The sequence below is a fragment of the Seriola lalandi genome, unplaced genomic scaffold, assembly GCF_002814215.2.
Source record: "Seriola lalandi dorsalis isolate HSWRI2012SDOR001 ecotype SW California unplaced genomic scaffold, Sedor1 jcf7180002054478, whole genome shotgun sequence".
Taxonomy (NCBI): Eukaryota; Metazoa; Chordata; class Actinopteri; order Carangiformes; family Carangidae; genus Seriola; species Seriola lalandi.
Genome location: NW_019525031.1, coordinates 213,782 through 225,937, shown reverse-complemented (window position 1 = coordinate 225,937; position 12,156 = coordinate 213,782). Strand labels below are relative to the sequence as shown.

Here is a 12,156-nt window from a genome sequence, read left to right as displayed (position 1 = left end):
AAGACTTTTAAATAACTTTAAAAAGCCTTTCAGCAGTTTTTTGAGGAAACTGAAATCAAGACTCACAGATACCCTGCAAGAGGAGAGGAGCTCACAGCTTCGTTGTCTTCGGAGTTTAGTGAATGTATTTTGACAAACTCTGGTGCGACCAAATAAATTCTCACCTTCACACCTTCTCTTCACTCTCATGCAGCAAAATGTTCAGTGTAGAAACTGAAGAAGAAGAACAGAGTTCAGTAAAGAAAGGATCAGATTTTGATCAGGTTTATTTTAGCCTTCAGTTCAAACATCGATCATTAGGATCAAGTCTCTATGTTTCGGACGGAAGCTGTTCATCCCTGCAGCAGAGTCCGGCAGAGTCCAGCAGAGTCCAGCAGAGTCCAGCAGAGTCCAGCAGAGGCCAGCAGAGGCCAGCAGAGTCCAGCAGAGTCCAGCAGAGGCCAGCAGAGTCCAGCAGAGTCCAGCAGAGTCCAGACCTGGAGCTGGAGTCTCATGGTGGAAAATGCCACAAACAGTCGTCAAATTAAAAAACCAGCGTTGAACGAAACACTCACTTTTATTTGATCCTTTCAGAGCTTTTACAAACAAAAGTCAACAAGAATAGAATAGAGTCTGTTCTGATATAAAAATATAACTTTTAAAGGAAGAAGCGACACGGAGGAGCAGCCAAGCACGGGGTCAGAGGTCACATGATCAGACAGGAAGTGCAGGTCAGATATTCTGAAGATAAAACACCAGTGATTGAAGAATCTGCTTCACGTCCACAGCATCTGTTCCAGGTAATAGTCCGTACCCCAGAGAGGGAATCCGTTCCCTCACCTGCCTCCTGTCACTGTCCTCGTATCCTGGCAGAGTCAGATGTCAGGTTGTAGAGGTCAGAGGTCAGGGTCCCTCAGGCGTCGCAAACTTCCTGTTTCGGACCTGAACGACTTCCTTCCTCTCCTTCAGGAAGTTTCCGAAGGCGTCGGTCTCTTTGCTTTCCTCCGTGACTGAAACATGGAGAACAAACGAGTCTGTCGTCTGACGTTCATCAAACTCAAACATGAACCTGGTTTCTGTTCTTAACTTTTATTTCTTGTTTATTCATGTGACTGAGGTTCCTGTGTTTAACGGCGTACACTGCCCTCTACAGGCAGAGAGCAGGAACTACAGAAACACTGCAGCTGAGTTTTCAGTAAGATAGAAAAGTTGTAATCATTTCATTTGTTTTCTTAAAGCTGATTAGTTTTACTTTGATTATTATTTACAGCCCATAATTTCTATTGAAATCAATATGACACTTTCATACAGTTACATCTGTGATTTAAAGCAGTTTAACCACCAAATCACAAAAAGTTTTCTTCTCCAACATGAACTGACTGAGCTGCTGCCTTTTTTAGTTATGTGGATATTTTTCATTTACAGATAACTAAATCAATCAATCAATCAATCAATCAATCAATCAATCAATCAATCCCTCCCAATCTCTCAGCAGTGATGTTCTGTAGTTTAAAGAGATTAAATTACACATTTCTCTGACATAATATATTTAAAAATCAGATACATTTTATTTTGATCAAATATTTAGTTGCTGCATTTTGTACATCTGTGTTTTATTTTTTCTCACCGCCGTGGTCGATGTCGTCCGTGTCACTTTCCTCCCCCTCTTCCTCGCAGTCGTCAGGGTTACCACGTGTCATGATGAGGTCACTGGGTCCGGCGATGTCAACGTCCTCTGTGGACAGGAAGTCAATCAGCCAATTACAATGATAAAGTGAGTTCTCAGAAGAGACGCACAGATCTGATCTGACGGCTCGTCGTAGTTCAGGTGCGATGGATCCATTAATCTGAGCTGCCGACGCCACAGTAATCCCATCCTACGGTTACCTTCAGGTGATAGTGACTTCCTCCACTGAACCATCAGTTAATTACTTTCTCATTTAATGTATTGATCACTTGGTTTACACAGAGTCAGAAAATATGGTCAAAAATGCCTATTTTCATTTCCCACAGCTCAACGTGACGTTTTTAAATTGTGTATTTTTGTCCCACCCACAGTCCAGAATCTTTACCATCACATATGACAATGAAAAACCTCAAACCCTCACGAGCTGGAACCACCTTGGTTTCAAAACAACTTCCAACAGTTACTGGACCGAATACAAGACGATATAAGTTTCAGCTGCTATTCAACGATATAAAAATGAATTTTTTTGACACCTAAATGATTTATTAACAGTGTTAAAATAAGGATTTAGAGTCATTTTAATTAGTAATTAACTTACTAAAATCACTGGTACATAAGAAAATGAATCAACATGTTGTAATAACATCTGTTCTTCACCCTCCTCGTCCCTGGTGTGAAAAAAGTAAATGAAGAAAAGTCTGAAAAATAAAATAACCAAAGTGGGATTTGGCGCCTCCTGGTGGCTGCAAGCTGCTACTGCCACAACAAATATTTCACATTTTATTTTATAAGTAATTTCTTTAATAACCTCAGAGAAAACTTTTGGGATGAACTTCGGAGCAGACGGACTCTTCCTTTTAAAGTAAAAACTATATTTCTTTTTACCAATAAATCACTTAGTTTAAGCCCTTTTATTTTATGTTGTGAGTATCTGTCGGCCGTACCTGTCGCAGGTGTGTTTGTCATGTCCACAGCTCCCAGGTCCTTCCTGAGACGCTCCATCTGCTCCTGCTGCTTCTTGCTCTGAGCCTCCGCCTGATGGACAGGAAGTCAGTGAAAACATGGAGAGAAAAGACAGAAAACACACTCTGACAGAAACACACTCACCAGCTGTTTGCGGAGTCGTTCATACTCGGGTCGATAGTCTCTGAGGAAGGAGAAGAAGAAGAGTTCAGTTTATTTTTCCTCCGTGACAAGAAAACAAACATGAAGCAGGCGACAGACGAGAAGAGAAACTCTGACACACCGACAGTCGTTTTCATCAACCTCCAGAGTGTGAGTCAGATTCTGTGATAAACGAGTGATGAATGAAAGGAAAAGAGCAGAGACACGTCTTCAGCTTGTCTCATCGCTCTGCTGCTCCAAGGTTTTTTACTTTCTTCTCCATCGTTTGGTTTGTGTGCAGATTGGTTGGTTTGCAGAGATTAGTGATGCTGCCGATACCGATCATTAGTCACGTACTGCGGATGGCTTATGTTATATCAGTCTTTGTAGAAGCTGCACACGGCCAACATGTTGTTTTGATGCTCTGATAATGAGCTAGTAAAGGCGGGTCGTAGCAGATCCTAAATTTTGCTGCAGCTCGTCTTTAGCTGCTGCTACTTTATTGTTTTGTCCCAGTCTGGATTTGAACCCACGACCTTTCACACCCACAGAGAGGATCCTACCTCTCAACCAATCACCACACCGCTCAACAGTGACGAGCGTGAGCTTTAACCCCGCCCACTGACCTCTCATACTCCTTGGCTGCATCCTCCACCTGAACGAAGAGCTCGTCCAATCCGCTTCCTGTGACTGCGGACACGCCCACCACCTGCAGAATCACAGACGACAGTGTCAGGACAGATCTGATGTGTTCTACTCATGATTCTAGTGCAGGTTACCATGGTTACCGTAGTGATCTACCCTGGTTATGAGCCAGCTTTGTTATATAAAGTCAGTATGTCAGTTACACGCCTTTAAAGCAGCTCCTCAGCTGTTTACACTTGACTTCGTGTCACTTCTATTTTATGTATTAAATATAAATAGTTATTTATTTACATATATACACATACAAGTCTGAGTTAAACCCATTTTCATCTGGTACAGGTCTCGGGTCTGTGCCACTCCTCTTACCCGCAGGCTGGTGTAGAACTCGTCCAGGACTAGACTCATCGAGCGAGTCAGGTTGCTCACATACGAGGTTTCCTGGTTCAGGGCGTCCTGGAAAACCTCAAAGTCCTTCATCCACTCCACTGCGAAGCTGTGGTCGATGATGTCGGTCTGCACAAACAACAACAACAACAACAACAAGTCAACGATGAGCCAACAGGTGATCGTGACTCAACAGCAGAATAAAGTCACGCGGCTGACAGGAAGTGACCTCACCTTGTTCATGACGACGATGAAGGGCAGCTTGGTCTTATAGAGAATACTGCGGGAGAGAAACAGCAGCTGAGACTGACACGACCTCACAGGAAACAGTGAGACATTTGTCCATTTGTCTTTCAAATAAATTGAAGTCCAAAATAAAAATCAAAAGGCCACTGATGCATCATGGGGGATGTAGTTTATGCAGGCAAAATAATATATTGTCCAAATATATCTGCATTTTCTTTTGGATGTATTCATCCAAACAAGCAGCAAACCAAGGAGCACAGGCCCACCCAGGTGCATGCTGGTCCTAAACCAGTCCACGTACCTAAATAACCTCATGTGCCCATAGCGTTTCCCAAAACAAACAAAATACTAGTTAACCAAACTAACTTTGCTAGATAAGGAAATAATATGAAGAAACTAACGACTAACAAAAGAGGTTTTCGGACTCGTCTCATGTCTCTGTAGTGATGTCACTGTGATGTCATGTTGATGAGCAGTGATGTCATTACTGACAGACCACACTGCTGTACTGAGGGTGACGAGTTCAGTGTGGTACCTGCAGGCGTAGAGCATGTTGGACATGAACGTGACGGGGCTGACGCTGCGGGACGTGTCCATCACATAAATCACGACACAGGGGAAGGAGGAGGCCTGAAACACACACACACACACACACACACACACACACACACACACACACACAATAAACAGAGTGTAATAGCATCAGCAAAGAAACACAAACAGAGACGCGGTGTTCAGACCTACCAGAGCCTCTGTGATGATGGTTCCAGACGCTGACCAGGTGAAGACCTCAATCTGACCTGGGGTGTCAATCAGCACGTACCTGCGGAGGTCAAAGGTCATCAGACACACCAATACACAAGAGAGACAAGGTGAGAGAGGTATCCTGCTCTCATACACCAACATCTCTCTTCCGGTTCTCAGTCATATTCTTATAATGCAAACTGGATTTTTCTGTAAATGTTGCAGCCCACTTTTGTCATTTCCTCGTCTACTGATGGTGAATCAAGAAAACACAAAATCACTCATATTTGAAAAGGTAACACTTATTGAAAATGCCAAACCTGTCATTGGTTTACGTAAAAAAAAAAAAAAAAAAAAGAAATGCAGCAAGTTGTTTTGCTGCTAGAATTTAAGACCAATCAGCTGCTGCTCCTGCACATTAGACTGAGGACGAGGGTGAGGACACATCTCCGGTCCAGCTGAACTGTATCTACCTGAACACACTCAGCTGTACAGACACACACAGGCTGATACTGACCTGTGGTTCTGCTGCTTCTTCTCTATGAACTGCATCACCTGGAGAACACACACAGACACACCTGTTATACGATCTCAGTTTGTTCAGTCTGTTGTTTCTGATGATTTCATCAGACTCTTTGCGTCTGGAAATTAAAACCAAAACTGTTTCATTCAGTTCCAGAGAACAGAGATTATTGTCTCATGTCCCATCCAGACTGGATTTCTGTCTGCAGGATGATTGTCAGAGATTTTAATCCAGTCCAGAGCGTGGGGGTCATTGTCAACCCCCCTACCAAGGTAATAATTTCAGCCCAGATGACTTCCTGCTTTTCTGTGAACTGGCTGCTCCTCCTGTCAGGAGCCACATCCTGACAGGAGGAGCAACTCGTCCAACTGTCTTCTTCAAATCAGTCCAGTGTGATGTTTGTCAAAAGTGTAATAGCTAAATGTAATAGCTATTCTAAAAGATGGAACCATGCTGACACCAACATACAGACCTGTATGTCCAGACAACAGTTCAGCGCTGTGGTTTTAAAGGTCTATAGTTCTAGATTAAACTCCTCAGTTCTTGACTAGATTATAATGTTCAGACCTTTAAACTAAAATAAACTTTGTGGCAGTTTAAACCAAAGCTGTGGATCATTTTAACAGTCTGGACATTTGCCTCAGATCCGTCAGAGCTGTGTTTTAAGGTTAAAGAGTTCACAGCTTTGGTTTAGTTCATTCAGAGCGTTGATCGAGTCACCTGATCGAAGCGTGTGGCGAACAGGTTGAGTGACGTCACGATGCCGCCGTTCGGTCCGAGACCGTACTGCTTCATCACTTCCTTGTAGTTCACAGTGTCCCTGATGTCTGGGGGGAAGACAAAAACAACAGAGCAATTCTCTACAACAGCACTGTTAAGAATATGTTCTGTGTGTCCAGGAAATAGACTGCTCCTCACCAATGTTTGCAGGGAAGGGGACTTCGTGGACGGCAGGGTCCAGGTTGATGACGTATGGAGGAGCTTTCAGAGTGTGAAGGTGAGCCGTCAGCCTCTGGAGAAAACACAAACACTCAGATCAGAACAGAGAGCTCCTTTACATAGAACAGACATGATCTTATTTAGGATCTGGTTAATTAAGGTTTCGCAGAAGGAATAATGCTGCGTTTTATATGACACAATCCTTACAGGCCTCGTCAGGAGGGGGAGATTTTTGTCTTTGTCTAAATTCAACATGTCTTTAATTTTAACTTCATGTTTGTTTACAGGTGCATTACTGCTAGATCATGGTGAACGGTTGGACACATAAGCGAGGCATTTAAATACACAAAGGTCATCCGATGTGCTTTAAGCAGTAAAAAGCATAGAAAGAAAACAGAATAATTCTTTTAAAAGCCAGATAGATTTGATCATAGCCACATCCAAAATATTCAACATGGTGTAAACAAAATGATCACATTTCTTTTTTGAATAAAAAAGAAACAGTAGGAATAGCTTCAAATTAAAATCAGTCTATGGATAAACCTTAAGTAAGTGCATTTCTTACTGAGTATTTTCACTCTTTTGTCTGATAATGAACAAACTGTTATGGACACGAGTCACCAGTTTCTATAAATCATAGAAATATTTATTTGTCATCAGAAGATTTAGTTTTATCTTCCAGTTATGGTCATAAAGTCTCCTCCTGTCAGAGCTAAGAGAAGAGTAGCAGAGAATCTGTGTTCAGTTCAAATGAAGGTATAATACTAATATATTTATTTAATGTGATAAACTCTCCTCTGTTTGTTAGCAGCTCTGTTTTCAACATCAAAACGATTCGACTCATTTATTAAAATATCTCCTGGACGTTATTATCTAATAACGTAATTGTTAACTCTTTTGTCCCTGTCAGGATCCTGTAGGATTGATTACTCCAGTTCCAGTGATCTGATTGGTCCGTGGTTTTGATCCCATCCTCTGAAGTTAACCTGCTCCGGAGCAGGTCAGGAGTTCAGCGTTGAGTTACCATGGTGATTTACCTCGGTAACAAGTGAGCAACCGTCGTGGGACTGAAAACCCAGAGTCAAACCTGAAGTCATCTCGGTACCTCAAACCCAGCTTCGCGGTACAGGCCTCAGGTGAACAACAAGCCGCGGTAAGTGTTGTAAATCCTACGAGACGTGTGAATGTGAAACTAGTCTGTAAAAGATTCAAATGCTCTGATTAATACAGACATATGAAATGTCCAAACCGTGTTTACTGCAGCTAATATTAGCCTACAACGACAGCTAACGGTGGGAACTAACGAACACGGGGATGTAAACCCGCCATTTTCTGTTCCCAAGTGATGTCCAAGAAGAAGTGATAGTTTTTAACGTCTTTTAAAACGTTTCCCTCTTTCAGCTCGTCACCTGTTACCCGAAGAAGCTAACTCATGCAGCTAGCCGCCGTTAGCCACACACGCTAACTAACCTGAACGAAGGTGGTTTTCCCGGACCCCGCCATCCCCAGCACGATCAGACACACGGGTTTGTCCCGGGCAGCAGCCCCCGGTGTCCCGCTGTCTTTCCCCGCCGCTGAACCCTCCTGGTTTTCCATCAAAACCTCCTCACGACCGGGACCGGTACGCTGCTCTGCTGCTGCCATGTTGTTTGGGTATTGCAACCGGCTGCCGTAAAGACACAGGTACTGTCGTAAAAATACTGTACACACTTAATACATCAGTGAGAGTACAAACTTGGCACCAGGAGGCGCACACGGGTTTATATGAAAGCTTCTAACAGAGAGAGAGACAAACAGAGAACTTAATAACTGGTTTCCTCAAACGCTTTGATGCAATTCAGAAACATAATTGTCACAACTCTTAATGCAGTTGTCAAACAGGTAATGCATTCCTCAGAAAACTAAATCACCTGTGCAGAGTCTAAAACAAGTAAGACCTTGTTCACACATGTCAAAACATGCAATCAGTCAATCACTTAAACATTGTCACTAATGAATTAAACCTTTTCACCAGAGGTTCAAGACTTAGACGCCAAACATTTGGTAAAAACCTGACTGACTTTAGAAAAAGAACTGCAAAAAATATAGAGTAAAAAATGTTCAGACACAACTCTGCACTCCAGTTACAACAGTAACATGTTGGAAAATAATTATATTCTGTTTCAACATTGCATTGGTGTTCATTATACTGTGTACATTTCAACCTCTCAACAGATCACTGCATGAAAATGAATATGCATATGTATATGCAAGCCTATGGAAAACAAGAGCTTTAGATTTATCACATGGTGCATCCAAACATTATTATACTGAAACGTGTTTGGCATTAGATGCAAATACTTGATTTTTAGATGTTTTTACATTATGATATTTATAATGCAGTGTTTCATTTTACAGCAGATTTGTGGCACTTTGTATTTTGTGTGCAATTTTTGGATTTGTGTGTAGTTTTGTAAAAAAAAGACCTAGTTTAGAAAATGTGTGAAGGCAGCTGAAAAAAACTGCATCAGTGAATTCACATGATTTGACTGCTGTAACTGAGGAAAGCAAAATGATAAACGTGGAGCTCCATAAATCTGAGACCACACGTGAAGACATTTCATTACAAATGATTATCATTTAAACAATCTGAGTAAAAAGTTTAATCTTTGAAAAATGTACATGATTTTCAGAATATTGTAGTATTTATTTAAAATGTTCAGGGGGGCATAGGTCATGTGACTGTGGAGGGAAGTCTGTGACAGTCAGGACTCTTCATAATAATAATAATAACCAGCTTTATTTTTATAGCACCTCTGGGTTACAAAGTGCTTTACAAGACAAGATAAAATTGAGGATGAACACTAAAAAATGAATGATAAAAACAAGTTTAAAATTGTTATAACATTAGGGGCAGGAAAAGTGACAATGAGGTTCAGTAAAAATGAGATAAAACTGTGTAAAACAATTAAATTAATCAATAAGACTTAATATAACAGATTTAAAACATTAGTAGAATTAGACCCCAAGCCCCGAAAAAGCACACCTATAAAATATGTCTTTAAATCCCTGAGATAATTAAAAAAAATTTAAGTGCACTAAAACAACCCTTCAATACATTACGACACACCATTGTATCATCCGTGAACTTTACCGAGGAAAGCAACCCATACCAGCTCTCCCAATGATCATATTTTTATTATGTCCTGGATGTTGAATCGACTCTACGTCACTGTCCACCATTGGGTCGCACCTCTGCGTAGTTCTTAACCAGCTGGGAGATCCTGACCACTCTGATGTCCTCTGGTACCTGATCGTAATCTGCCCACAAGTACTCTGGAGACAGCACCTTGGTTGGTTTGTTGTACAACAGGTACCTGCGTGACAGAGACAGAAAATACTGTAAATAAACATAAAATCACAATTTGAATACAACCTAGTCCCACGTCAGTTCCCGATTATGTGCAGGTACACAACATGTAAACTATTGATTTTGTTACATGAGCATGAATTGTCTTTTTTTTCTTGACAATCGAGGCAACTTAATGTTGTGATTCTTCTAAATTTACAGGATTTTTCTTTTGTTTTTGAGACAGAAAATATCTAATTTTAGTGACTCCAGCATTATTTAACTTTTTAATGGTTCTGTTTAGACTCTCACAGCACTTGGTTAATGTTAGAGAAAGAATATGGTTTGCTTTAAAACAGAAAAAGTTCACAGTGACTTCAGACACAACGTGTTTATTTATATTTATCCTAAAACACCAACTTTCACTAACCTTAACCACAGTGCTTTTCTTGCCTAAATCGACCGCTGGAGATGAAGTGGTACAAAAATTGAATGTCATGATAACAGTGACCAAAATGATCACGGTTATGAGTATAATCACTACATTGTTAAAACAGATGTCACACCTTGTAGCTGCATCGCCTGATCTAGAGTTTGGGTGTCCTGCCTATTTTTAAGGTGTGACACACACATCTCCCATCAAAAAAAAGACAGAGAAAAGACCTGTTGATGTCATATTATATACATACCCACAACATCACATAAAACTGAATACGATACAGACACAAAATACAAATATATATTTTCAACCATTTTAGCAGCTGCATGTGGAGACAGAGACATTTTAGTGATGTTTTCAGTCAAAAATAAATCAGAAATTTATTTAAAATGAAAAGAAATCCAACATTCAAGTAACCTGAAACTCCATGTAGACGGTTCAGCGACACAGCTGCCACGCACACGCATCAACAGGTCTTTCCTCTGTCTATTTTTGCTGCAACATGTGGGTTGCGTATAGGCGAGGTGTCAAATCTCTAGATCACACGACACAGCGACAAGGTGTGGGACTTGTCAGACAGGTAGTGTGTCTCCCCTAACCTGTTAACATGTGTGGCGACGTTCTGCAGCCGCCACGCACACGCGATGCATCCAGTGGCCTTACAATAGCTAACAAGAGTTAAATGAACCACAGTAATTAACCATGGTTATAATGATAGTTAAAATTTAAATGGTCATACTAACCATCTGGCATTTTTACTGTGATTTACCATGAAACTGTTTCATTCTACTGGCCACAGATCAAAATCTGGATGTTTATTTAGGCCTTTGGTCTGAAAGTTGAAACTTTCCACGCCCGCCATCCACTCCAACCTGCCTTCTGTTGACTTTGCAGCCGTTAATGAACGTAGCGCTTCATTCATTCAAAAATTAGTTTCCATTTTGTGCTGTGTCACGAAAAACATGAACAATTCATATCCAGGTACACAAAATCAAATTATTAGCTGCATGTTGAATCAGGGAAACAACAACAACAGAGAAATGAAGGAACTTATGTGGAAATCCATAACACTGTACCTGTTGAGGTGACTCTCTTCCTGCCACACAGCTTCAATATTATTCTTGGCATCTTCCTCTGACTGTTTGTAACAGTACCTGATAAAATAAAAGAGGTACAACTCTGAGACAAAGGTTTTTACCCTTCCACTATCTAAAATCTTACCATATTGTCCCCTCTTGCTCTGGCCTATCATTACTGTGTCTTTCCATTATTCATTGTCTTTTAACTAGAAACACCATGAAAATAACTCGAGGGATAATTTGGTTTTGCTTACTTGACTAGCTTGTACATTTCCTCCAGGTATCCACCCCAGACAGCAGCAGTGTAATAGTAGTCTCCTTCATCAGGAGGGATGTACGCCTTGGACGTGCCCCGACGCTCATATGGAAAATCATTCCTGGTTGTCTGAGGGGAAAAATATTAAATTATGGATTAAACAAGGCAATATCGTTCAACAATAACTGCTCAACACAAAGGTAAAACAAAAGTAAACAAACAAGAACAGACAGTAAGTGAAGACTTCCATTAACTGAAGATAAATACTGTAGGAGGAAGATTAAAACCTTGTAGTAGCCACGGTGAAGCACAGCAGATAGCGGGCTGAGGGACTCTGCTCCGAAGCGGCTGTGGAAGATACTGTCGACATCCATCATAAAAAGATAATCTGCTTCATTACGGATCTGAAATCATGACAGATGTACAATGGCCGTGAAGTGCGAATCACAACGACCAATAACAAAACACGACAAATAAATCAGTTTTTGATATTTCGTTGTGATTTGCACTTCACGGCCACCGTACAGATGAGATGTAGGACTAAAAGCATAACGGAGAGACTGGATTAGATAAAGTAAACTATATGACTAAATATAACTATCTAGTGTCACTAGCTCTCATGCTGTATACAGCCTCCACATTTCACTTCTTACCTGTTTGTCGATGGCGATGGTGGCCCATTTCATCCGGCTCAGTACTACATCCTGCCAGCGGGTGGCACTAGGGACATCGAGAACTGTGATCTTCCGGCCCGTACCCAGTTCAATCTGATCAGTCAGGTGAACAAATAAAACAAATCAAAC

At 41.1% G+C, this 12,156-nt stretch overlaps 2 protein-coding genes across 2 annotated transcripts in view; both read right to left on the bottom strand.

The window, feature by feature from the left end:
* Window positions 1-248: 248 nt before the first annotated feature.
* gpn1 (GPN-loop GTPase 1) lies at window positions 249-7,935 on the bottom strand. Its single transcript, XM_023412366.2, has 13 exons — window positions 7,722-7,935; window positions 6,231-6,324; window positions 6,033-6,139; window positions 5,307-5,344; window positions 4,790-4,868; window positions 4,581-4,675; window positions 4,034-4,079; window positions 3,782-3,928; window positions 3,397-3,479; window positions 2,774-2,813; window positions 2,611-2,701; window positions 1,607-1,714; window positions 249-989 (listed from the first exon to the last, which is right to left on the bottom strand). The coding sequence occupies exons 1-13, from the start codon at window positions 7,893-7,895 to the stop codon at window positions 883-885; spliced, it is 1,209 nt and encodes a 402-aa protein (XP_023268134.1). The 5' UTR covers window positions 7,896-7,935; the 3' UTR covers window positions 249-882.
* Window positions 7,936-9,459: 1,524 nt separating this feature from the next.
* The window catches only part of LOC111659413 (globoside alpha-1,3-N-acetylgalactosaminyltransferase 1-like), a 5,619-nt gene continuing 2,922 nt past the window's right edge, over window positions 9,460-12,156 (bottom strand). The window contains exons 6-10 of the mRNA XM_087175625.1: window positions 12,007-12,120; window positions 11,548-11,757; window positions 11,352-11,482; window positions 11,095-11,172; window positions 9,460-9,607 (exon numbers count right to left, since the gene is read on the bottom strand). Of these exons, the coding sequence (XP_087031751.1) occupies window positions 9,460-9,607; window positions 11,095-11,172; window positions 11,352-11,482; window positions 11,548-11,757; window positions 12,007-12,120 (681 nt within the window). The remainder of the gene's footprint in view (window positions 9,608-11,094; window positions 11,173-11,351; window positions 11,483-11,547; window positions 11,758-12,006; window positions 12,121-12,156) is intronic.

Bases quoted from the DNA above. Each gene is read 5' to 3' on its own strand.
- gpn1 (XM_023412366.2), bottom strand. From the start codon at position 7,895: ATGGCAGCAGCAGAGCAGCGTACCGGTCCCGGTCGTGAGGAGGTTTTG. The intron at 4,080-4,580 runs GTACCACACTGA...TCTCTCCCGCAG, and splicing joins AACATGCTCTACGCCTGCAG to TATTCTCTATAAGACCAAGC. The intron at 990-1,606 runs GTGAGAAAAAAT...TCCATGTTTCAG, and splicing joins GGACGACATCGACCACGGCG to TCACGGAGGAAAGCAAAGAG.